Source organism: Oryzias latipes, chromosome 23 (genome assembly GCF_002234675.1).
Source record: "Oryzias latipes chromosome 23, ASM223467v1".
Lineage (NCBI taxonomy): Eukaryota > Metazoa > Chordata > Actinopteri > Beloniformes > Adrianichthyidae > Oryzias > Oryzias latipes.
The window spans coordinates 1,741,505-1,768,010 of NC_019881.2; the positions used below are offsets into that span (position 1 = coordinate 1,741,505).

Sequence of the window (26,506 nt, forward strand, 5' to 3'; positions counted from 1 at the left end):
ACGCTCCTGAACCATTGTTGACAGGCGGGAGGGCACTCTGGATCCGAACGTTGTCGTGAATGCAGATCGCACTAGTAGGAGTTGCCTAGAATCTAGCATGAAATTTATGATTACCAGAGATTATAAAGGTTTTAAAGCGGAGGTTAAAAGGTTTTTTACGTAACAACAATTTAAAGAAAAATGCAGCTTTTGTGAAACGTCGCGGAATCATTTTAGTAATGAGTTCTTGGAGGATGGAGCTGGCGCCCGTCGCCTGCTGAGACGACGTTTACGACCGGCGGTGACACCAAGGAGGGCGCGCCGACAGGATGGTGGAGCGGTCGGACCGAGCCCCTCTGCTGGACTGGGAGGAGGCTCCGTCGGCGGAGAAGCCCGGCGAAGCGGCGGCGGCCGCGGACGACGCCGGGGAGGAGCGGCTGGCGAGCCCCTCGGGCAGCAGCCGCTCCCCGGCGGCGGGATGCTCCGTGTCTGGGTGGAGCGGTGGACCCGGCTGGGGCGCCCCGCCCGCCCCCCCCAGGACCCCCGCCGACCAAGAGCGGCCGCCCGGCCAGGAGGAGCATCTGTCGGATTCCGAGGCGTCGCTGGAGGAGAGGATGGTGACATGGGAGGAGAAGGACCAGATCGTGTCAGTTTTCGTAGTTACATTTAACACCAGATCAGGTGAGTGGGTTCCCTCCAAATGAACAAAAAACATAAAATAAAATAAAAACATGACAAATACTGAATGCGCGCGTGCTTTCCTTTGATTCAGAGAGATCAAAGCATCAATCACTGCAGGAGCTTCTCCTACAGGTGTGGCTCCCTCTGACCTGATCTCAAGTTTATCCATCATAGTCACGACATCCTCCACAGGAAATTCCCCTGAATGTCAGAGGATGGGAATCAAGCTCCAAACATTTAAAAAAAAAACATCATCTTATGAGTTAAATCCAGATTTGAAAATGAGGCTAAAAGCATACAAAAGGACTGTCCCTGCAGGGTGGAGCAGGCTCTTTATGGGTTTGCAGTATGGAAGGTGGACATAAAGGAGATGGGACTGAACGGGTTGTTCTTTGCTTTTATGAATGCCAGGGTGAGATTTCTGCTCCTGTGTCACAACCCATCAAGGAGATGTTTGATTTCTAACAAGCAGGACTTCAGACGCATTAGGTGGATCCACGTCTGCCTGGGGAATCAGATCTAGAATAGAGGAGCCCTCAAAGACTGGGTTAAATTAGAAAGAGAGGGAGTAAAAAACCTTTCCACCAAGTTTCTAGACACATGACATTTTAACATGAGCTTCAACAAAGAGTGTGTTATAGCACTGTTAGTACTACATTTAAAATATTATTCTAGTAATTGCAATTGAGTTTCTTTATTCTTTGAGGTTTAGAGGCGTTTTCTCTTTTTTCAATAGCAGATAACATAATGTTTAAAATTATTTACATATTTACTGGATGTCATAAAATGTATTAATATTATGTCTTAAATTGCTCACAATGTTTAGAGAATCTGGTCCGATTAACCCTTGTGCTATCTTAGATGACCCCCCCCCCCCCCTTCCATTGAGGTGTTCTCCCTACCATGACAAAGGTGGATAAAGGTGGAAAGATTTCATGGAATCCATGGACACCAGTGAAAATCACAAATCATTGAAGAAAAAAGGTTCAGAGCACTGTCTAGTGGGTCTAGATGACCCAACTCCCAATATTAAAGTGCCTAGGATAGCACAAGGGTTACAGACCACTGACTGAATATGAGAACTGAGTGAGTGTGACAGGAAGGGGGGGTGGGGTAGCTCCACAACTCGGAGGCAAATTTCGTATGAACTCCTGCTGCTGCTCTGCAGAAACTATGCGACACAGGTGACCCCTGGGATCACTTGTACAATAGAGAGTCAACAGGAATTTGTTCCCTTGTGACGCCGGCCTCCAGTGGTCATTTCAGGAACTGCAACCTTTTGGTACTTCCTGGTCGGCTTCAAATTTAGGAACAAAGTTGGGCTTGATTGTGTCCAAAAAAAGGCTTTTGTTTGAAAAGAAGCAGGAATATAGTTTTTTGTCCATCTGCGGTGGAGTGGTCGACCTCTAATCAGTGGTTCGATTCCCACCTTCTTTGTCCATGTGACAAAAAATTCTTTGGTTAGACCATTGGCTGTACATGAGAGCTGCTCTTTGTGAGTGTGACGTCACCCATAGAAAATGACTTATTCCAGCTCCAACCAAATGAAGTCCATCCAGTCGCCCTTCTTTTTGCAACATGGACGTCGTCATGTTGGAGCCAGAAATCGTCAGTAAGCAGCGATTGGTCCAACCACTCTCGTCAATTAGGGATGAGGTTGTGTGAAGTCCACACCAATACCACTTGAAAATCTGTCACTCAAATGTTTCAAACGTTCAACTTGGGGGGCCATCACCTCATACATTTATCGAGGCATCTGATTGGTCAGCATATTACTTGACAAATTTGCAATAAAGAAAATTATCATTAAAAAATTTGGGTCATCAAGAAGGTTTTTAAAAAAAAGTATCAGAGCAAGAATGATTACTCTAACAAACAGAATGACAGTTTATTTCTGTATAGCAGTCTATGGGAATTTGGGGTCTTGGAGCCAGCAGATACTCCGAACGCAATGGGGTTGGGTTCACTCAGTTCAGTTCTCATATACAGTCTGTATCATGGACACATAAACTCTGGATGTATAATCTGTGATTCCCCAAACAGTATTCTGAACATTAAAATGAATTCTGGAGTGGGAGGGGCTTATGCAAAAAGTTAGTTGTGTCCGTTTTCCAACAGTGTTCAGAAAATGAGACTAAGGAGAACAAAGGTAAGGGAGAGTTTTGTTGAGTCCACGCCAAGCTCTCACCTTCCAGAGCTGAATGCAAACCAGGAAAAAAACAAGTGTTGCAGTACCCAAAACCACCACTGGGGGTCGGTGTCACAAGGAAGCACTTTCTCATTGACTTCCTTGTGAAAAAGTTAGACTTTAAACTAAAGTTGAGCTTCTACACAGCCTGATTTACAACATTTCCAATCTGTCGCTTTAATATCTATTCATGACAACTTAGAGGGGGAAGCGTTTTTGTTAGATTAGCTGCTTTGATTTTATTAGTGCTCAAATTGTGTTTTATTTGGGACAGTTCTCTGATTGGCAGGTGAGTGGAACTTAACTTGGACTCAGAAAATTCCAATTTTTTTGTAATGTTGTTCAGTTAGAGGCCAATGTTCAGTGGCTGAGATTGTGTGGAGAGAATCACCAGTTTCAATCCCGGGACGCGTCTGTTCCTGGATATAAACGCTGTCAGAGGAACAGCTCATCATGTTGTTTTGTAGATAAATGTAGGGAACCAGATGGAGATGTATGGACACGTCGAAAGGAGGGACAGTGAGGATGTTGGTAAAAGGATACAGGAAAGAAGTTTAGAGGCAAACCAAAGAGAAGGTTCATGGATGTAGTCAAGAAGGACATGAGGGTGGTTATATAGGGTTACATAGAGGTGGATGATTCCCCGTGGGGCTCCTAAAGATCATCCATTCACGATGATCTGTCCACGAACACAGAGACTACAGCTATCATGACTACTGACTGTGGTCTTGCTACAGGACATCCTTACATAGAATATCTCTGCTTAGTTTCCCAGCCGGGAAAATACTCCTGAGGGTTGTCCCCACATCCCAGAAGATCGTCACTTCCTCTTCTGGAGGAACTATTGTCTAAGGAGAGCCCGGAACGCTCTCAGAGATCCAGTTCATCCTGGAAATGTTCACATTTTACACTAAACTAGCAGCATTTTAGGATTCGTATGTATTTTCTTTTATGAATCTTAAATATTTCTATATTTTAGTGTTCTTATAACTTGTAACCAACTTATAAGTTGGTTAACTTGGTTAAGGGCTGGACTAGCACACAGGAATTTAGGATTCAATTATCAGGGGGCACAGTGTGGTCACTTAGGCAAGACCCTTTACACTACTGCCTACCCCATAATCATTGACTGTACATGAAACCTGGACTGAGTGACCCCTCCCCACTGACGTTCCAAACAGGAAGTACCTGCTGGTTCCAAGAAGCCAAAAACCCATAGACTTCCATAGAGAAATAAACAGCTGTTACTCCGTCATTCTATTGGTCAGAAAAACAATTCAAAGCATTTAATCGACAGATTACACTGAGCACTTCTGTAAGTGTTAGGGGGTGTGGTTTTCCAACAAGCTCACTCCTGATTGTCAAGAGTGGTTGTGATAGAAATATTGACTCCAGACTGACTCGGACCAATCACCGCTTAATGACATTGTCTGGCTCCAACATGGCATCGTGAAAAAATGGTGCCTTCATTTTGTTGGACCAGAATTTAGTCATTTTCAATTTTCTAATATACAGTCAATGTTCACAACTCTGTGTTCTCTCTACCTGAAGGTAAAATGAGCTCGCTGGCTCTCTGCTCTACACCTGTCACGCCGTATTTGCTCAGCTGTCCTCAAACTGCGTCAATGAAATTCCAAGGAATCTTGACAAATGACTCTCTGGATATTTGCCGTGTTGGCCCACTTGTGTGTGTCCACAGGGAACATGCTGGAGTGGTGTTTGCCCAAAGACATGGACCTGGAGGGAGTGGAGTTCAAGGCCATCGCCAGCGGCTCCCACAGAGTGACCACGGACTTCATGTGAGTTAAGTGGAGCCTGAATGGACCTCCAAGTCTTCATCCTGGCAGATCAAGGGTGGAAAAGAACAACCAGGCTCCGCCGTTCGCCGTGTCTTCTGGGACTCATCTGTTTCCGCTCTCCTTTTCTTCCACAGATACTTCCGGAAGGGCTGCTACTTCGGCCTGGCCTGCTTTGCCAACATGGCAGTGGAGAGTATGGCAGAGAGGGGAGCCAGAATGAAGTCGGTAGGGATCTTGTCTACTTCCTACACCCTGCTGTACCGCTACATGAGCTTCCTGGAGCACCAGGTCAGGTAAGGGTTATTAGTTTTGGAGTATTTCTGTTAAAGCTATGTACACACCCAGCATTTGACATGCATTCAAGAACCCACTGAACGCGCTTTTAGTGTATGCTGTTCACACTGACTGTCGCTACTTCATACTAGCTTTTGTTCTCACAGTTGGAAGAGGCTTGGTGTGAAATCTCCAAACAAAGCAAATCTCGCAAATGCGAGAGTTTTGATTGTGGAAGCCCGAAATACGCAAAGACACGCGTTTACGTTGAGTTTTAATTGGAAGCAGTCACTTCTGTAGCCTTACAGTAACACTTTAAGGTTAGTGGTCACTTGGTTTGAATCCTGGGTGGGTTCTTGTGTGGAGTTTACATGTTCTCCTTGCGCATGTGTGGGTTTTCTCCCACAGTCCAAAAACCTGCGTCATGGGTTCATGTAAGATTCTTCAGTGTGCAGACATGCATGTATCATCTGCTGACCGCGGCAGAAAGACCGCACTGGCGGTCACATGGCGGTCACGAGTTCTCTCATTTTCTCTGCTCTACCTCACATTTGTTTCTTCGCATCAACTAGAAGTTATTTTACATGCTCACATGAAAAAGCAAAGTTTTAATTTGAAAAACAATTACAAATCAGACATTTTCCCAGCTTTTAGAGAAAGAAAAGAAAAAGGGGGGAAACTGTGTTTAACAAAATGCCAAAATATATATATATATATATATAGAGAGAGAGAGAGAGAGAGAGAGAGAAGTAGAGAGAGAGAGAGAGAGATCAATATTAAACATATATTTAATTAAAAAAACCACAAAGAAATAAAACATTATTTATTTATGAATCTCAGCCATGGTAAAACAGTCAATCTTTGAATATAAACCTTTAATACATTTTTAAAGATAAATTTGACTTTACAATGAAAATGTTCTCACTACAAATCAAATAAGCAGAAATAAACAGCAGAAAATCACAGCCTGCTTTAAAAATATCTTTGGTTGAATTGAGCTGAATAACTCATTATAACGACAAGTGAACCAGTTAGAATATTATAAATGATTAGCATCTGAGATCCACAGATTTTCATTGGACATTGTTTCACCAGAGAATAATGAGCTGTTTTTTATGTGCATGTTTGCAGCTGATATCCAGTGTGATGCATAAAATCAGCTTCTGTGTCATAGAATCTGCAGATCGTTTGTTCCAGACGCGTCTGAATTCATCTGTCTGTGTCTAAATGGATTTGTGAAACGTTTTTGTGCTGCACAGCTTTATTCTGGACTATAAGGTCTTCTTCTGTGAACTTCTGTGAATTTAACCCTTGTGCTTTTCCTATGACCCCCCCCTTCCATTGACGTGTTCTCCCTACCATGACAAAGGTGGATAAAGGTGGAAAGATTTCATGTAATCCATGGACACCAGTGAAGATCACAAATCATTGAAGAAAAAAGGTTCAGAGCACTGTCTAGTGGGTCTAGATGACCCCACTCCCAATGGTAAAGTGCCTAGAATAGAACAAGGGTTACAAAGTACAAGTTACAAATTGAAACTCCGATGGAAAACTACGTAGGAAAACATGCAGGTTTTGAACGGCGTTAGCGTGGCGAGCTTGCTGCTCGCACATCTCTGACTTAAATATTGTGAAAATGTAACACGTGAAACTCGGGCTGGAGCTGAAGAAAACCATCTAACATAGGATATGAAGATACGAGGAATGTGGGTGTGGTGAACAGAAACCTCTGTTACTAAGGAAATCTAAAGATCTACTTTTGTCGATTCTTTTGAAAATCACATCGTTCTGTTCGTCACCGCCAGCCGACCAAAAAGTCAAATGGTTGCTATGGAGATAAAACCACCAGAAAAGCAGCCTTTTGGAAAAAAGACTTTTTTTTCATGAGTTTGCAGCTCTGGCCAGAGTGACGGGGGCAGGAGGGGAGAGTGAGGGGCATGTAGCTAACGGTCAGTCAGGGGGGGGGCAGCGCCTGAACTTGAACTGATTTTGTGTTTTCGGCTCGAGTCACGGTTTCATTCTCCGTCCTTCAGGCTCCAGCTCCAGTCCCCGGGTCACTACTCCCCCCTGGAGGCTTTTTATGAGGACAAGAGAGCGGTGCTCCCCCCTGATGGAGGTGATGCCGTGACATTCCCGCCCGGCGTGTGGGGAAGTGCCATCAACCACAGCATGCACCCTGAGATGAAGGTCAGCGATCCGTGGCGAGTCGTGTTTGCGGTGACGCCCCCCCCCCCCGTTTGCTGCAGACGCCTTTCTTCCTGCAGATCACCCACCCGGCCGGCTGCATGTCGCAGTTCACCCGCTTCTTCGGGGAGCAGATCATGGTGCTGTGGAAGCTGGCTCTCCTGCGCAGACGCATCCTCATCTTCTCTCCTCCCCCTGTGGGCGTGGTCTGCTACAGAGGTGCATCGTGGGTTTTCCTCTCAAAGGTTTGAGCTGTGGGGGAGGGTGAAGTCCTGACAGTCTGGATCTCCTCAGTGTACTGCTGCTGCTGCCTGGCTAACGTCTCCATCCCCGGGGTGGGCGTGGCCGTTCCGGAGTTCAGGCCCTTCTTCTACGTGAATGTCGCCGACATCGGCGCCCTGGAGAACGAGCTGTCCTACGTGGCGTGTAGGTGTCTGTCTCCACGGCCGCGCGGCACAGATTCCCGGCCCTCAGCCTGACCGTCCGCCCGCTCCTGTGCAGGTACAACCGAGAAGATCTTCGAGGAGAAGAAGGACCTGTACGACGTGTACGTGGACAACCAGAACGTGAAGACCCACAGAGACGGCCTGAAGCCGCTGCTGCGCCTCAGCGCCGCAGACCGAGAGAAGTATCGCAAACTGACCGAGCAGAGGTAGGAACCACGGAGAAACCGCCACGTTACACGTTCAATAGTCCTATTCCTCTATTCGGTTTTATACTTTTTAGTTCAATCCATTCCAGCTCCGGTTTTCAGCAGAAGATGTCTTCCTAAAAGTCAAAGGTCATTTAAACACTATTTTTCTAAAATACAATTATAAGCTGTGGTTGTGTCTAACTGGATCTCATTCATATGGAAAGACAACAGCAAAGGTGTTAGATTTGTTTTTTCTGAAACATTTTTATTTTGTTCTGATCCACAAGAAAGTTTTTTTATTCAGACTTTAAGTCTCCTGAGTGATAAACTCAAAGAAATGTTTTGTATTGGATGGAAGTGGATGTGATAAGTGAGTTTGATAGCTAGCAATACTACAATATTTTTAGGGTTTTTTGTTTTAGGCCATCATAATAAAAGATCATTTCCACCCCCCCCCTCCAAAAGAAAAACTGCAAATACATACAGTTGTTAGGATCCAGAGGAAAAATCCTGACTTCCTGAATGAAACCAGTGTAAGAATGAATGAAAGTAAAATCAGGTTAGTTCATCGCGTGGCCACAAGATGGCAGTCAGCTCCCAAAATAATGTCTCCGTAAAATTAAGCTGAATATTTCTAGAAGGTGGTTCCAAAACCTTTTTTAACCGCTTTGGTAGATTTCAAACGAGATTCAAAAGAATCTTTAAGTGTGAATGTTTTCACCAACAAACGTGCATGTGTGTGTGCACGTGTGGATGCGCATGTCCGTGTTGGGTGTGTGTGCAGACAGATGTTGCTGTATTCTCAGGAAGAGAGTGGGGATTGTGCGTCCAGTGAGGAGGACCTGTTTATTTTGTAAGTACGACTTTTCCTGCTTCTGCGCGAGCGCGGCCTCATTGACTGTATATCAGAACTGGACTGAGTGGCTCCTCCCCCTGGCATTTCAAACAGGTAGTACCCATGAAGCTGAAATCCAGCAGACATCTATGGAGAAATAAACAGCAGTCTATGTGTCCGAACAACCTTTTCTTGTTCTTTTTAACATACTTTTTATTTTTTCATAATTGACCAATCAGAAGCCTCCATAAAAGTAGGCGGCCTTGGGTCGAACGTTTGATTTACAGATTCTCCTGAGCCTGCTTTCAGCGGAAGGGGTGTGGCCTTCTAGCATGCTCAGTGCTGGTTGGAGAGCGTGGTTGCCATAGAAACGTAGACACAGACCGACGGACCAATCACAGCTTACTGAGGACGTCTGGTTCCAAAACGGTGACGGACACATAGCAGAAAAACGGCGACTTCATTTGGCTGGATGTCTCAGTCGCTCCGTCCAGTTCTCTATACAGTCAATGCGTCTGCCACTCGTTCTCGTTTCTTTTCCAGAGGGTCAATAAAGTTTGGATCCATCTATCGATCCGCCAGGAACCTACAACCCCAGAAAGAACGACATTTAAAGCTGAAACCGTTTGTTCCATCAGGTTTTTCTTGGAACAGAACAACAGGATCTTCCAGACGCTGAGCGAGGTGGCGGCGAGCCCCGACCCCACCGTGACCCAGGACAGCGTGAGGGCCATGGGCCTGGACCCCCACGGGGACCGGCTCTTCCTGCTCCACCTGCTGGAGATCTACGGCTACGACACCCTGATGGTTTCAGAGCAGCTGTGCTGCAACTGAAGGACGTCAAACATCCAGCTGCTGCCTCTCCGGGACGCCGTCCGGACCCGCGGCGTTCATCCTGGAAAGCAGGCGCATTTTTTAAAATCACTTCAGCTGTTTGGACATTTTAGCCTCACAGGAGACGATCACAGGCAGGAAGACGGAAGGAACGTTTCTTGGAGCAGAAATCCTCGTGTCTGTGGGATCAGCTGTTGCTTTTCTGGACATTTTCAGTTTGTTTTAGGTTTTTCATAAACATCTTTGCACAGACGTGAAGTTGTTCTCATAATGAACACGCTTCACGAGTTTTCATGCTGGAAAATCCTCTTCAAGCAGCCGAGGCCGCCTATCGACGACAACAGCAGGAAGTAGAAATCCTACAAAATAATGGCCCCTAATGTTACGTAAATGCGACGTTAGCTTGTTGCGTCTGAGTTTCAGTGCAGAAATAAACGGCTTTAACTGCAGCGGCTTCATTCCAAGCATCACTACCGGAGCTCAGAGTTTGCCAACTTTTCCTTCCGTTTTTAAAGCTGTAAATAGGAATTTTCTGCAGTTACGTGACAGAAACGAGCTCAGCTGAATGTGTTTTATACTGCAAATATCTTTATTTCCAGAACATGTTAAAAACTTCATTTTATTTATTTGAACTGTAAACCATTTCAAAATAAAGCGTCCCACCAACGCCTGCCTCCGGCTTCCAATGAACTATTTTCACGGCTTCCTCAGACGTCACGGATCGGGGATTTCTCCGTCTGCCTCGGAGCTGGGTGCTGTGGTGGAGCGGCTGGAGGCAGTGGGGGTTTGAGCCCACCCCATTGCGGTGGTTTTCAGCAGAGTCGTCCAGCTCTGCTTGACCTCCAGACTGTCGCAGGAGAAAGTGTGCAGCGTTTTGAAGCGTTTGACGCAGAAAAGGTGGCGACTGGAGAGTTCTGGAGAAGATGAGGTGATGACGGCGTCCAGGAGGGGAACGGCGAGCAGAGGCGTCGTGTCCTGCAGAGGAAACGGAGGCAGGACTTAAACCACCGTCTGCTGGATTTAGAGACCCCCTCCAACGACAACTGTGTTTTTAACAGGTTTGTGGCATTTTCTGACAATTTTAAGAAAGTTAGACTTTGATTTCTCTCTAATCATCATAAATCAAGATGCAGCAGGAAAAAGCCTATAACTGATGTAGAAACTCCAATCAGCAGGTTTTCAACCACCATTTAGGCTCAACAGGACTCGATCATAACTAAAGACCACTGAACGCTTTGGAAATGGAGCAGAGTGGGACTTTGGGAGCAGAAAAGGCCGACAGGCTCACCTGTGGAGCTGCAAACACCTGAAGGCATGGAGGAAGACTCCGGGTCAGAACGCACCACGCCTGCTGAAGAACCATGGAGGCGTCCTCGTACTGCAGGAAACCACTCAGGACGGTCTCACCGGACCGCTCCCCGAACTGAGATTAAGAAAAAAGAATTCCAAGATAACAACATAGAACATAGAATCGTTTCCAACAGACAGGCGATCCCAAAAGTCTCCGATTAGCCAAAAACTCTTAACTGCTAAAGTTCTTGAAATTCAGGTCTGATGAAAATTTAAATGAATCTTAGCGTTTGGAGCTTCCTGCCCCCGAAAATACACGAGAGTCCCAAAGCCGCTCCTCTGCTTGGAGATACAAATTCTCCTGGGAGACCCGGTTCTCCTGAGTCCGGCTGCTCTGCTCAGAGACACGCTAGCTAACGTGGAGCAGCAGGTCCATTCTAACAGCTACAGTTGCTGTGGCAACCAGGCCTGAACCATCCAACGCGTCAGATGGTTCAGGCCTCCAAGGCGTGCCTCAGTTTCTGTTTGTGAGTGCATGAGTCTGTTTGAGAACATGGAAGTCCAACTGTTAGAACTTTGATCATGGAGGAGAAATTCTGACCCCAAGTCTTTCATCCATCAGGATAGAGCCGTGATGAAAAAGCCTGGAGTCTCCATCACTCTAACCTCTTCTAGCTCATCCAGTAGCAACAGTCCAGCGTAACTCCCTCCGCTAAAGGCGCCTTCAGGAACGCCCGTTCACCACATTCTAGCACGCCAATCACACGCTTGGTGTGTATGTAGCTTAAGCGGCAGTCAAATAGAAAAAAAAATATACTATGAGAAATACTATGATCTTCTTCATGATAGGTTTTCTGTCCTGCAACTTACAAACTGTCCAGTCAGATGCCTCGATAAAAGTAGGTGGTCTCACGCCAAACATTCAAAATATTTGAAAGCATGCTTTGAATGATCTGTCAAGTGTTGGGGGCGTGGCCTTCCAACAAGCTCACTCCTGATTGGCGAGAGTGGTTCCCATAGAAATGTGGATTTGGGCCAATCGCTGCGTACTGAGTTGGTGTCCTGAACAACTGGAGACCAAATCCACTTCACCGTACCACTGCGGCTGTGGTGCAGTGGTAGTCGACCTGAAGGTTTGATTGGCCGCCCATGTGTCCAAGTCTCCTTGGGCAAGGCGGGGTTAAGTGTCTTGCCCCGTGTGTGAATGGGCCTGTGGCTGTAGATGTTCCCTTTCATTCGGATGGAAGAGAGTCATTTCCCATGTGTGACGTCACACTCGCTCCGTCCAGTTCTCACATACAGTCAATGGTTTCAAAAGCACGTCACCTCCGGCAGGAGTCTGTCCTCTTCCTCTCCTCCTCTTGGGCGAGTCAGGATGGGGAAACAGGCTTTGCAGACTTTGTTCAGCTTGTTCCCATCGTACTCCAAGGCCACCTTGTTCTCGGAGCACCTCCAGCACACCACCTACAGGGGCCCACAGAGCGTGAGCTGCAGCTGGAGTTCAGGTCAGGAACACGGTCGTCATGGCAACTCACGTAGCCACAGGCTCGGCAGTGATGCCTCCTCCTGGTGAGGGCGTTGAACGGCTCCTGGCAGGTCATGCAGTGGCTCACCTCATTGTCCCGGATCCAACGAGGCGCACACTTGCCAAGCTCCTTTTTCTGACAAAAACAGCAAAAGTTGGACGCCTTAAGATCCTTTTGGGTAACCAGCGATTCCTGGAGTTGGTGTGATCCAGCTTACCGGTTTCTCCACACAAAGATCCTTAGAAGCCAACCTGAAGGTTTCATGTTTCTGCTGGAACTCTGCTATGGCGTCCTGAATGACCTGCAACGTCGCATTTACTTCACTAAAAAAAAGCCTCAAAAGCTCCGAAAACATGTGGCTTAAAGAAAATACCTTGATCCATTCGTCACGGTCCTGCTCAGAGCTGGAAACACAAAAGAATTCAGATTCAAAGACTGTTGGGTTTGATGGATCCTTCTTTTTAAGACCCTTTCATAGTCAAAACAGAAAAGAAAGGTCCAGGTGGATGTTCTGACGCTCAGGTGTTGAAAGGTTACTACTGTAGGTGACGTTTGTGGCAGCAGATTTTCTCTATAAATCAGTTCGAGTTAAAGGAAAACACTGCAAGATAAAATAAATGTAAGATAAATCCATAAACATGGAGGTTTATTCATAAAACGATGACCAGCATCTTTATATAATATATATATTTTGAAACTTCAGACTTCACTTTGATTCATAGATGCATTTTTTTAATCCCTGATGGTTGGAAATCTCAGCATGTAATGTGCTAAGCGAGTCACTAGGGGGCAGTACAGCGTCAGGTGATCGCTGATGAAGATCCTTGACTGGATTCATCAAGATGTAGAAGTGTGAAGGATGGCCGAGTCGTATTTAGTTTATAAAGTGTTAACAGGTAGCAGTGGATGCGGTTTATTTTTCACAAACAACTACACAAGATTAAAATGTTGTTAGTTTATCCAACTTATTGACTGCTCAGGAGATCTGATGTTGGCCTGGAAAAAGATCTGAATGCACGTTTCACAGATTCAGAAAAGGAACAGAATTCTGAATAAATGTTTTTAAAATGTCAAGAGAGATCAGAACAAAGACCGTTTCAATGTAAAAGTTGGAACTGAAGGTTTTGGACAGCTTATAAATTCAGCAGGTTGTAATTTGCTCTGTCTACTCTGTCCCTGATGGAGATGAGGACGGGAGGACACGGAGATCCCTGACGCCAATCTGTGATGTATAGAAATCCAATCAAATTCTAAGAATAGAAAAAGCTCATGTTTCTTTACAGATATGTTTGGTTTAGGAAACTGAAGCTGAATTTAACAAATAAAATTAAAAATAACCCAAAAAACTGCCTCTGAGTCAGAAGCTAGCCAGTCAAGTTTGCAGGTTTGACAGATTAAGCTTCTACTTCCCGTCAGACGGTTCAGGCTTCCAGGGCGTGCGTTAAAAAGTGATAATGCATACTTCGTCGACCATTAACCCTTACATAAAGCACACTTCAAAAGGTCATTATCCCACTCGTTGTGACACCGTCACATTGGAAAAAAGTAATGAAAAGTATGATGAATGAAAATGTAAAATATAAGGAGAAACGAAAGGGAAAATGCATATGAAAAGAAAATGTGGGAATTATAACAAAAAAAAAAATCCTGTGTACACTGCCTATGAATATGAAAATCGGCGTCATTGACTATGGGGCTTTTGACTGGGTGAACCTTCATAAGAGGCGGAAACCAGAGGTGATTTAAAAAAAAGAGGAGCGGGAGACGCGGGAGAGGGACGTCAGACGCTGAAGGAGGGGGGTGTGGCGGTGCCAGACGCGGAAAGTCTGCAGCCGCAGCTTGTCATCTCTTCGTTTTCATCCAACAGTAGTGGAAGAATAGCGGGAGAGTAATTAAATATAACCCTCATCTTGGCGGAGCGCTTGCGGGAGGACCGGGTCCCGGAAGCGGCGTTCTGGACGGGAGGAGCGTACCCGAAGGAGCAGTTCTGGATTCCCTCTGGGAAGCGGTGAGATCGACCCTATATTCATTTTTTTTTGGATGTACTTTTTTTTTAGTCATGGTACCATGTGAAGATTGAGACTTCATTTTTCCGTTTTGGAGAAACTTTTTTTTCCACCGGATTATTCTATATTTTTTTGTTTTGCATCATACCAGGAGCGGACGGAGAACTATTGACTGTGGATCTCTCTGTTTTTTTTTTTTCTTTCTTCTTGTTTCAACGGGTTCGTTTGTTGCGGGAAAAAGGATGTTTATTTATTAGGGGTTTTCCTGTGGGAGTATTTTGTGTTTCTTCTGGGTTTTTTTGGTCAAAGGATTGTCAAAGACAATTTCAGTTTTCTGTCATTATAAAAACGTGGTTTTGTGACTAGCAGATGTAGTGGCTGGTTTATTTTGTTTGTGTGTATCTGGGTGTGTTGGCTTGCATTACATGGTGAGGAACCCCTTGGTAATGTAACCATCAGAAGACCTTGTAAATGGTTTTTTTGAGTGTTACATCGTACCATGGTCACTTAAACAAAGAAATATTCAGTTTTTAGTACTTTTTTTTTTTTTTTTTTTTTAGTTTAGATCACTTTTTTCACACAAAGCGGAACATTTGTTATGTGGAGCAACGTGCTGAGCCGGCATAAACCTGAACTGCAGCAGCAAAGGAAAGCGATATCTATGCTGATGATCATGATGCCTTAAATAAAGCATCACATCAGAGAAAAAGTCCTAACTGCTTGTTTATGTCCAGATGATGAAGATAAAGTTTGTTGGAAAGAAGCTAGTGATACGAAACATTTAGGCTATGTGACCGGAACTACTTTTTTAGCCGTGCGTCATCACTTTTTAATGCAAACCCAGCAGCCAATCAGGATGAAAATTCACCCGGACCATGGCATAAAACCTTAAGGGGGTGTGGCTTTGTCATCAACTGCAGGACATTTATGGAGGAATGAAAAGGTTAGCAGAGCGACAAAAAGAACAAATTAAGTATAAGGCGTTTAAAAAAGAATCCTCATTTTATGTCTTAATGTTTCTGTTTTTATTCTTTAACGACACGTTTTGTTTTGTTTTTTATTCATGCTTTTTATGCTTCAGTTTTAATGTACTTAAGTTCTGAACGGTTTAAACATAAACCACATTACTAAAAGACATTATTCCTAACATTCAGTTTGGATCTCCACAGAAAGAATCCGTCTCGTCTTCGACTCTGCTCTCAGGTGAGCCCTCACCTACCTGGCCTGCAGCTCCAGAGTCCTCTCCTTTCCGGAGACCTGGAAGGTGTGCGGGTGGTCTTCGTTGCTGGTCTGATGGACGCGCATGCCGTCCACGCCGATCCTGCAGCGGACGGTGAAGCGCTGCCCCACCAGGCTGAACCTCGGGTAGCAGCACAGCAGGAAGTTGTTGAACTGAGGACAGACGTTAGCGCACAGCCCTTTAGCAAAACCCCTTTACATTGAGTGCTGCAGAGGAAAAAGTGAGGACAACAACCTGAAGGATGATAGAATGTTGGTTTCAACTATCTTTGCATGATGGGAAACTACAGGATCCCAATTGGTCCAAACTACTGCAGACCAACGCAGATTCATCCAGTTAAACTGATCAACCAATCAGAGGATGATGGGATCACAGAGGATCCTGGTGTTTAATGACACAGAATCATTTGCATGTTTTGGTTTGACGGACGGCAATTATGGGGAAAAAAACGTCAAAACGTCACTTTCTGCTGTGACTCAGACTGTTGAGTCTGGTCAGATATTGAAATAATGTTCCCTCACTATCGTTCTTCACCTTTTGCAGTCTCCTCCCTTCCTTCAGGGAAAACGAACGTCTTTTTCTTTGTTTTAAACAGCCCACTGTTCTGCGTCCTGATTGGCTGCTGAATTTGTCAATTTCCTCTGTGCATCACCTCAGATGCAGAATACATTCAGAGTTTACCAGATTTACATCAATCTTTGTTTTTTATTCTATGAAACTGAATGTATTTTTCTGCAAAGGTTTGAACTTTTAGAGTTTAAGAGATAAAAGTTCAAATGTGTCTGAGAAAAGTGAATCAAGTCAGGAGTTTTACAGAAAAGCTGTAAAGCAAAGACTTCTGGGATTTCACCTTTCGAAAGGTCATTTTTAGAGCATAAGTGGAGCAAAAAACAAGGAAAAACTACAAAAACCAGCAACAAAAAAACTGGTCACGCTCAACCAGGAATAAAGGAGTTTCTGCTAAAATCAATCTGTTCTTTGAGAGTTTAAATAAAGAGTGAAACCATAAAGTTTTGAATCTTTTTAGAATCCAATCTGAATTCATTTTCATTCTTTGATCACTCCGCTGCATTATTCAGCTCCACCTCCTGCAGATTCCCGTTTTCAGTCCTCGGTCTGCGCTAAACGCAGCGTCTAACCATGAACAGATGTCTTTCCATGGCCAACGTGTTCCTGGCAGCGAGTTTGAGCAGACGGCCTTCTTTGAGGAACTCGTTGGTCGGGTTGACCACCTCCTCTTCTCCCACCATCTCGTAGATCTCCAGCTGTCGTTTCAGGCTCTCCTGCAGGAAGGCGTTCATGAAAGAAGATCATGCTCAAAGATGAAAATGGTGATTTTTCTGATGATGTATAAAAATAAAAAAGGAGCTTAAATTGTATTTCTTCATTTCAAACTTGAGTCAGGAGCAGACAGAAAAAATTATGTTTAAAAGACTGTATGTGTGACGTAGAAAATACGCTGGGCGGGGCCACAAGCTCCTGGCTCCGCCCCATTCTGATGCATCCACTTCTATCCGTGTCCGTCTTTGTTTTACTCGTCAGAGTTGGAATCTGCCTCAAAACTGCTCGTCATTTTTGATCCACCACTAATGTTAGGTGGAAGGTGTGAGGGGCTGTAAGCTGGTGGGGGGTGGAAACAGAGAGCTCTCAGAGATGGGGAGGGGAAGGCGGGGCCTATTCTGTGCCAGTGGTCCCGCCCACATTTCCTAAAGAATTCCTAAAGAACTCCTGCCGGCCTCCAGAAACTACACGGGTTGTTGGAATTTGGCTAAAAACAGGATAATCAATTAAAAAAAGAAAAAACACTTTGAAAATAGATCAAAGATGATTGGAATGGGATTTGAAAATTATGAGGCCAGATAAAAAAGAAAAAGAAAACCCTGAACCTAACGAGGTGAAGCGGTAAAAAGCGGTTCATGGAGTGAGAGGACGTACAGCTTTCTGGATGGCGCTGTTCGAGTGGATCGCCGCCATGGAAATGGCCAGCAGGGATTCTGCGGGAGAAGACAGTAAAACAATAATAATAAACTGTATTTATGTCACACTTTTCAGAATCCGGATTACAAAGTTCTGTACAATAAAACAGAAGACCAGAATTAAAAACAGGATTGAGGCGTTTGACAGTACGACAAAAAAACAACAGAAAAAAAAAAAAAAAATCTAATCATTAAATCAATTCACACACTGGTCGGGACTTGGCGAGCAGCATTTCTTCTGTTTCAGAGCGTTGGGGCTCTTACAGCAAAGGCGCCGTCTCCACTGGTCTTTAATCTGGATTATGGGATTGGTAAAAAGCGACCAGCTACATAAGGGACCAGGAGGTCGGCTATAGATTTAGGGGCCAGACCACCGCCTGCTTTAAAAGCAATCATTAAAGTCTGGTCTAGAACGGACCGGGAGCCAGTGTAGAGACTAGAACTGGAATGATATGATCTCAATCTGGTTTTGGTTAGGATAGAATAAACAGAATGGATAAAATCCCCGTGAAGCGGCCGTTACGGCAGAGTCCTCACTCTGAGAAAAGTGGAGGTCGGGGTGGTCTTCTGGAAGGTTCCTCAGGTAGTCCTTCAGGAGCATCTCGTAACGCGGAACCCTCTGGACCGGTTCCAGCATGTGGTGCTGCAGGGTGAGGTTTCCACACACGTCCCGACTCTGAGGCGGGAAAGCTCCAGATCAGATACGACGGTGGGACGGACGTGACGGGGTGGGGGTGGGGGGGCATGTCCTACCTGCACGTCGCTGATGACGCTCCTGAAGGCGGAGGAACGCTCAGTCCAGGTCTTCAGCAGCTCCATGGCGGCGTCAAAGTTCCTGACGTAGTCGGCGTACATCCTCAGGAAGGGGGCGTGCTGCAGGAGGGCTTTACCCAGACCGGGACCCTCGCGCCTTCAGACGGGACAGACGTGAAGGCGCCGTCACAGCAGGAAGTGACGCCGCCGCAGCGGGAGAAACCATCAAAGAAAACTAACGGGGCCAAAATCTCTTATGGGTTTAGAAAAATAAATAAATAAATCCACTAACTAAACCAAAACGCGTATCCAGGATATCCTGAAGAAGATTGGGAATGATTATGGGATGGCCAACAGCTTGACAGGAAGTTTATGGTAAAGTGTGAAATTTGGTGTTTTTCATGTTTTCTTACAATATGGGAAATAAAAAATGTTCTTAGAGTGATCTCCATACACTACATCCATACGCCACCAGTGTAAGTCCACAACCAGACATGTTTTGTTGACCTTTGACCTCAGGAAGAGACGGTTGGGGGGGGGGGGGGGGGGGTCCCCTGTAGTTCCAGCTACAATTTAAACTTTGGATTTGGATTCGTGGCCTCCTAACTCCACCGGGAGGCTACGTGATTCTGCCAGTCCCTCGCCGTCGCGCCATGGCAGCTGGACTGTGTGAACGTAGTATTGGATGTAGATTTTGAACTAGCGTGGCGAGCTCGGAAAAGCGGTGTTTGCCTTCTGCTCTCACGTTGGCCATTTGGCCAAAATGGCTGAAAATGTCCCACAGGAAGCCCTGGTTCAAGCTGAACATCATGACATGTGAAACCAACACTTTACAAAAGTGGGCGTGGTCAACAAAAACCCTCCGCTTCTTCGCCGCATAAGCTACCAAAAGTAATCTATTATCACAAACACCGAACTCCTTTTTGAAACCTTTTCTGCAAAGGAATCCTCCTGCATGTCAGTCTTCATACATGTTGGTTTTTATCGTGCCATCACCGGCTTCATGGTCGTGCGGCGACTTATCAACACTCGACACACAAACCGCGTCCGGTGTGAACGCAGCTTTACCGTTTTCGTTAAAATGAAACGGCAGACATAACTGCCGGCGTTCCTGAAATCTCCAACTACGGTTCACTTCTTTCCTTTCAAAATGTTCCTTCAACAAATGTCTGAACAGATAAGTTTGTGTAAAATTGTAACCGTCAGGCTGCCGGGCGGCTGGCGGCCTTTGATGTGGACGGCCGCCGTCCGAAGACATTCACACATCGTCCAATCAGAGCTGCTGCCGGCCGTCATCCTCGTACGACTGCATTCATGACCGCGTCAAGGATTTTCAAAAACAAAAAAGCGCGCGCCGGAAGCTAACGTTATAGCTTCTGCCGATCCCTCGCCATCGAGCCATGGCGTGGGACGTGTGACCGTAGTGTTAGACTCACCAGTGGCAGATGCAGCTCTCCAGGTCAGGCAGAAGAAACTGACTGTGGAAAGAATAAATGGATGAAATGTTGGAGAAGATCATTCTGACGACTTCTGGAGGAAACGAGCCTCTTTCTGCTTCTTCTGTGAGCTGCAAGCAGAAGACCTGAAGGGAGGAGACAAAAACGGCAACCAGTCAACCAAACACAGCAACAAAAACACGCAGCAAGCTGGAGTGATGCTCTTAGATGTGTAGAAGTCAAACTGCTCCAAATGATTCACGCAGGTTCTGACATTTCTGCCACACAAGCAGAACCGGGTCCACAATAGTCAAACGATTATCAATTTGTTTCTAAAATGTCAATTAAAAAGACACTTGGGTTATTAAAATCCAACTTTTTATTCAGATGTAGATTTTTGCCAACAGGCTGAAGCCCGTCAACAGGCGAATGGACAGACTTCACATTCTGTAAAGTGCTGCATATCAGTGCAAAGCTGCTTTTCTCCGCTTCAGAATCTGTTGGAATTATGTTAATTATTATAGAAGAGCGCGATTTTTGATTTTCTTTCAGCAGCAACAGCTCCGTTAAGAAGTTACAGAACAAATTTGATTTTAAAGAAAGAGTAAAACCCTGACTTAACCCCCCACCATCATTACAAAGAACAGAAACATTTCCTTTTGGTTTAAAATCTGATTCTGACAGGATTTGCTCTCTTCTGACTCCAGTGGTCAACAAAGGAACTGCACCATTTTGGTACTTCCTGGTCAGCTTCAAACCCAAACAGAAAGTTGGGCTCAACTGTTTCAAATGAAAAGAAGCAGCACTATAGTTTTTGTGGTCCATCACTCCTCTGGGGGGGCAGCTGTGGAAGAGAGGTTGACCCCTGACTGGTTCGGTTCCCGCCTTGCCTGCCCATGTGACTCAACGTTCTTGGTCAAGACCATTGACTGCATACGAGAACTGGACTGAGTGAGTGACGTCACCCATAGAAAACTTTACTGGCGGCTCCAGCAACACTCGTCATATTTTGTGACACGGACATCGCCATGTGGGAACCAGATGTCGTCAGAAAGCAGCAATTGGTCCAAGTCGGTCTAAGTCAGGGATAGGCAACTCCGGGCCTGGAGGGCCGACGTGTCTGCATGATTTCCAGATTCCAGATATCCAAGATCGATTACCTTGATCTGGTGTGTCCGGCCAATTAATTAGTTAATTAATTAATTAATTAGTTCATAACATTCACTAAAGAAAAAACATGGAGGATTATCAAAAACATTTTTTTTTAAGTATAAGAGCTAGAATTGGTATTCTGAGCAGAAGAATGAGTAACAGCTGTTTGTTTCTGTATACAAGTCTATGGGATTTGGCTTCTTAGAACCAGTAGGTACTTCCTGTTTAGAACACCTGGGGGGAGGAGTCACTCAGTCCAGTGCTCTTGTACAGTCAATGGGCGAGACGCTGAACCCTACATTGCTGCTGGTAGGTACAGTCTGGCGCTAGTGTTAGGGTAGAGGTGTGAATGTGTGTTCAGGGCTGAATGGGGCTGTGACCTAAGCGTCTTTGGCCTTAAGGCAGAGAAGCGCCCTCCAAGTATACGCCATTTAACATGTTAGGTTGTACCTGCTAAACTGGTCTGGAGTCAACCAAGTTGGAACTAACCATTTGGCAAATACAGTAAGTTTTCTTCAGCTGGAAGTCAAAACGGTCCTGGAACCAGACAGAAGAAGGCTGCACGTACCCGATCAAGCAAGTGCAGTCGAGCCACATAAGCCCTCTCTGTCTGCAAGAGTTCATTAGCGATGTGGTACAGTCTACTTTCAGCCTCCTCTCCTTTTGGTTCTCCACCTTCCGCCATCTTGGCGTTTTCTTCCGTCTCAGGTTCTGTGGTCATTTTGGTCCATTCACAGAAAAACCTGGAGCCGCACTTTATGGGCGTCTTCTCTTCGGTTTCATTTCCGACGTGCGCCTCCTCTACTGGTGCCCCGTCGCTTCTGTGCACGGCCCCGTCCATCCGAGGTGGGGAGGGCTCCGTGTCACTCTTTGCGGTTGGACTGAGTTTAGGGTCAGGAGGGGGTTCGATGGTGATGCCTGGTCCATTACAGGTGGTGGACTGCAGCAGCTTTAGAGGGGAGCGTTCCATTATCATACAGGGAATCCTAATAAAGCAAAGAAAACAACATTTACTCAATGCAACCAAACACCAGAGCCCGCAACACCTAAATTATACACGCAATTAACTTCAACTGTTGACCGTTTCCACAATAACCATAATATGAGTAGATTTGAGGAACGTAGATTTGCACCGCAAAGGCACAAGGCCACTTTTCTTCACATCAGAATCAGCTTATTTACACACAAACAATCAGCTCTAGTGTGAAAAGGAAGAGGCCATTGAGTTGATTTAGGTTATGGAACGATCAGATCTACCTGTCCATGTCCCCACAAGTGGTCAGATCAGGGACACTCCCATACTTCTGGGCTCTCTTATTCCGTTTCTCCATTTTGTTCGGGGTTCTGCTAAGTCCTAGAACGGGTTTGGAGTATTTAGGAGAAACATTTGTGCCGCTCCTCTGAACAGGGCTGGGCGTCCTCAGTTTCCCCATGAAAGGACTGCGGTTCTTTGGGGACAGCTTGGCAGGGCTGTGTCCTCCGTCCCTCAGTGGACTGCAACTTTGAATGCTTCTTTTGCCCGGACTGGGAGATCTGAGGAGCGGACAGCTGGAAATCTTTGGTATTCCTTTGCTGGCTGGACTAATCTTTGCCCTATAAGCTGCCAATTCATTTATTTGGCCTTGAACTGGACTTGGTGAGCCTCCGCAATTTTGAGATGGACTGAGATGGGTCAACCAGACCCTGTGATCTCCATTGGTGGTCTGATCTGGTTTTGTGGGGTTAACTTGAAGAGGTTTTGGGTTTGCTGCTGCAGGACCAGCTTGATCTTTCAGGCAAGTTGGTTTAGGGGACCCTAAAGACATTTTTCAACAAGTCAACATTCACACAAATGGCACCTTTAACTTGGTAAAAAAAAAAAAAAACACAATCTGGAGGTTCCCGGTCTCCAACTACCTTGTGGAAACGGTGATTTTGTCTGCTGGCTTTTTTCATCTTCCACATTTGGTTCCACTGCAGAGTCGCAGGCTTTGTCCCGAGGCTCGCCATAGCTGTAGGAGCCACACACTCCACCGGCTGCACCTGCGGACGACAACAATCGTACACCGAATGTTCTGTTCAGAGGACTCCATGTTAACCCTTTAACATCTGAGCCGTCGCCGGGGACGCCTCAAAAACACACGCTCTATGACAACGGCAACTCTTGAACAGTTTTGTGCAAAAAACGCGAATCGTGTGATTTTGACGCATTCTAAATAATGTATTTCCTCGTTCCCACTCAAAAATCCAAACTGCAAGATCAAACAGATGCATCGCGAAAAAGTGAGGATCCACAAAAAGAGAATCTTTCTTAGTGATCATAAAATTTAAACTTTAGACTTTAAGAAAAATCTCCAAAATATCCAACAAAGCTGGTTTTCCATTGAGTCATGAACTTTGGGGGATCATCTAAACCCACTGCACTGCAGTTTTCTGTTATATAGGCTGTGTTCCTTCTAGATTTCTGCTAAAGACTTTTCTACCATTTGCAGTGAACCAATATATTTTTTTAATCAATCTTGGCTGCTCAAATTGCATTGTGGGTCAGGAAATCACTGCCAAATTACAAAATAGTCTATTTCAACGTATGAAGGACATTAATTTGTTATGTGGAGTTCCACAGGGCTTAGTGTTGAGCTCTTGTGTTGTTTTCTTCAAAGTGTATGATCATTTTTATGCAGATGATGCAACTTTATTGTTGTATTGACTCTTGTGCAATTGTATTGTTCGAGTGGTTTTCAGATATTGAGATTTGGTTCAGTGATAATGTTAAACAGGTAAATGCAAAAAAATAAGAAAAAAAAACAAAAAAACAAAAAACTGATGTGAAAATGTCAGCCATCATATATCTGCAAAAATGTAACATTCGAGTTGACAAATCCTATCGATTTAACGCAGAAAGTCAAACAAAATGAATTTTTTCAATGCTAATAATCAAAAGTTCATTATTTGACTACAGTCGATCTGCTTTTTAAATCATTTTTAAACCCCTTACTTTGACATAATGGAAATACTTGTTTTCTTACCTGCAGTAACAGCGGTTTAAGATTATCCCTGACTAAAATCAGTCAGTAAAGCTTCCACTGACACCGCTGTTCTGGTCATGCGGTCAGTCCGTTCCCTCAAAGCTAAACTTCCTTTTGCAACTTCCGTTTTGTTCACAGTCTAACCTTTGCCTGACTCGCCTGTTACACCAAGACCAGAAGCTGAAAGTCTGAAGGAAAGTGTTGCTCCAACAGCAAACATGAACCAATCTAACAACCATCAGCTTTTGTGTGCTCTCTCTGATGTAAACCCTTTTGCAGTATTTGAGGTCAGAAAAAGTTTTTGCAGGAACAAATTATTCATTTACAACATTTAAATATCTTTAAAAAAAGGAAAACGAACAGATCCTAAAGAGTTTTACACGTGCCTTCCTTTAACACTTAAAAGTACATTTATACTAACATGGTATGACCCCGTCCTATATCAAAGACCTCATAGTCCCTTACCATCCAATCAGAACACTTCACTCACAAACTTGCTGTTTTCTAGAACATAGTTTCTGCAGAACGGCTTGTGGGCGGGACCGTCGGTGTTGAGTAAGCCCAGTCCTGCTTCCCATCATCCTCCTGCTAGCTTACAGCCTCTCACACCCCCAAGCTAACATTAGCAGTGCAACCAAATCAGCCGGTGTAGGTACCATAACCGTTGGCCTGGAACTTCCATTCGTGGTCCTTTGGACTGAAAGTAACGTCAGACTATGGTGGCCCCACTTAGACAAACTCCGTAGCGTGGAGATCTGCTCAGGCTCTACATATTTCCATTTCATGTTCCCTTTTGTAACATAAAGTTATTTTCCCTCATAGATTGTGTCTGACATTATTCTTTTTAAAGACATGTTGCCACAATCTGCTTGTTATTCCAGTTTAAGTTCAGCCGTGGCTGAAAATGTTGTCTGCACGGCTAAATGTTGTTATTCTGGGTCCGTTCTGCCAATAATAAAGCACGTATTAAAAAACCTATAAGCTAACATAATAATTATAACAATAATAAGGGCACGTTATGAAGACAATCTCGCTCTATGTGGGTGCTCTGTTTACAAGAGACTCGTCATTTGTCCAGACCAATCACTATATGACACGTCATCGGACAGCCAATCACATCGTGTGACGTCAGCATTAGTCCCAGGACCCCGAACGGAGGTTCCAGGCCAAACGGTTATGGTCCCTGCAATGTCGGAGCTCTCCAGCCGCCCTGCAGTTTGGAGCCAGGTCCCAGCTCTGACGATAAAAACGCAGATCTAGTCATCCACAGGAAGAAGCATCAGAATGGAACAGAGCAGGGAGCTTGTGGCCCGCCCAACGTATTATAGACACTAAAAGCTTTGTGTTTGGGGGTGACAGAGTTCACTCTACAAACAGTAACACAGGCACAGTTCAGTCTTAATGAGTGGAAAGAGATTTTACTGCAATAATCCTCCATGTGTTTAAGGATGTTCATGTATGCACAAAGAAGCTTTCTATTCCCAAGCAGGAGACTTTAAGTGCTCACCTGCTGCCCTGGTCGCCCTCAGACAGACTTATGACGTCAGGAGTCCCAAACACTATTAATTATGACTCATGTTCTTATTTTGTTTTAAAAAATCCTCTTATTCTCCCAAAAATCTTTGCTAGAAACATTCTGCTGTCATTTTAATATTCTGAGGTTATTGACCTGAACCTATTCATAATAGATGTTTTTGGTGACATTTAGTGGAATCTTAGATAAATAAAATGTATCTAGCCACACAACAGTAATGTTAGCAGCACACTTTCACAAATTAATTTGAAACTTAAATTAAAAGCATTAAAAATTAAACCGAGAAACGACCGTTCAAGATTAAAAATAACAAATCCGAATATGAAAGTTGAACTTTTAATTTAAAAAAAAAGTTAAGGAAGATAACCAAAAGAATTTAGAAGAATACATTCGAAATAAATAAATGGCTGAATCTTTTTTTTCTTTCTATTAGGAAACATTTTTGGTGTTTTTATTTTTTTTGACCTTTCACATTTTTTCCCCGGCGTCCGGTCCTCACCTGCCGCCACCGCCGCGCTGCTTTTCCGTCTGACCGCCACGCGCCGGAACTCCTCGGTCTCGCGGCAGTCTCTGAGGGTCAGACTGCTCCTCTTCTTCAGGTCAAACATGGTGAAGAAGCGGCGCTGCTTCACGGAGCAGACGAAGCAAGCCAGCTCGGGTAAACGCAAACCGGTCCGGCTCACCTGGACACCTGCGCAATCACCGCCGCTGATGTTGGAGCAGCTGCGACCAAACCCCGCCTGCAACTTCAACATCAAAGCACTTCCGGAACCACGCTGACCAATCAGCGAGCACCCAAACTGTCGCCGTGAAGCTGCAAGGATGCTCCAAAGTTTTCACTTTTCACAGTTTTCGGTTATTTCTTAAGCTACTTTTCACGTTTTATGTATTCAAATGAAAGCAAACGTGTACAGGAAACATTTGCCAACAAACACGCAGAAAGAATTTAATTTAGCCAAAAAAGAAAAAAAAAACTAGCATCAAAAGCCTAAATATGGAACGTCACTAAAGAAATTCATACCTCGCTTTAACCTGTCCAACAGCTGAGCTGAAGGCCTCTGGTGTTGGACAGATTTTACTTTTACAACACTGATTCTGAATCTTTTGACACACTGGGTGTATATTTAAACAAACCCCTTTTGTAATTCACGCTAAACTTTATTCATCTGAATTATATTTGC

General features: G+C 44.8%; 2 protein-coding genes across 2 annotated transcripts; one reads left to right on the top strand and one right to left on the bottom strand.

Annotated features, from left to right (window-relative positions):
* LOC101159630 (protein LCHN) lies at positions 1 to 10,073 on the top strand. The gene is made up of 9 exons (XM_023952299.1): positions 1 to 660; positions 4,548 to 4,647; positions 4,782 to 4,940; positions 6,954 to 7,107; positions 7,185 to 7,323; positions 7,399 to 7,530; positions 7,606 to 7,756; positions 8,523 to 8,591; positions 9,212 to 10,073. Exons 1-9 carry the CDS (start codon positions 309 to 311, stop codon positions 9,405 to 9,407), a joined length of 1,452 nt encoding a protein of 483 aa, XP_023808067.1. The 5' UTR covers positions 1 to 308; the 3' UTR covers positions 9,408 to 10,073.
* LOC101159874 (FYVE, RhoGEF and PH domain-containing protein 4) lies at positions 9,976 to 26,095 on the bottom strand. The gene is made up of 16 exons (XM_004082865.3): positions 25,825 to 26,095; positions 22,683 to 22,808; positions 22,044 to 22,581; positions 21,355 to 21,772; positions 19,635 to 19,780; positions 18,199 to 18,355; positions 17,983 to 18,121; positions 17,405 to 17,463; positions 16,609 to 16,752; positions 15,449 to 15,621; positions 12,597 to 12,627; positions 12,441 to 12,524; positions 12,233 to 12,358; positions 12,024 to 12,161; positions 10,696 to 10,830; positions 9,976 to 10,382 (listed from the first exon to the last, which is right to left on the bottom strand). Exons 1-16 carry the CDS (start codon positions 26,078 to 26,080, stop codon positions 10,122 to 10,124), a joined length of 2,931 nt encoding a protein of 976 aa, XP_004082913.3. The 5' UTR covers positions 26,081 to 26,095; the 3' UTR covers positions 9,976 to 10,121.
* Positions 26,096 to 26,506: the final 411 nt, after the last annotated feature.

Excerpts from the sequence above, each read along its gene's own strand:
- LOC101159630 (XM_023952299.1), top strand. The coding sequence starts at position 309 with ATGGTGGAGCGGTCGGACCGAGCCCCTCTGCTGGACTGGGAGGAGGCT. Across the intron at positions 661-4,547 it reads TACATTTAACACCAGATCAG|GGAACATGCTGGAGTGGTGT; the intron begins GTGAGTGGGTTC and ends GTGTGTCCACAG. Across the intron at positions 7,757-8,522 it reads CGCAAACTGACCGAGCAGAG|ACAGATGTTGCTGTATTCTC; the intron begins GTAGGAACCACG and ends GTGTGTGTGCAG.
- LOC101159874 (XM_004082865.3), bottom strand. The coding sequence starts at position 26,080 with ATGTTGAAGTTGCAGGCGGGGTTTGGTCGCAGCTGCTCCAACATCAGC. Across the intron at positions 22,809-25,824 it reads CAGCGCGGCGGTGGCGGCAG|GTGCAGCCGGTGGAGTGTGT; the intron begins GTGAGGACCGGA and ends TGTCGTCCGCAG. Across the intron at positions 19,781-21,354 it reads GACTGCACTTGCTTGATCGG|GTCTTCTGCTTGCAGCTCAC; the intron begins GTACGTGCAGCC and ends TCCTCCCTTCAG.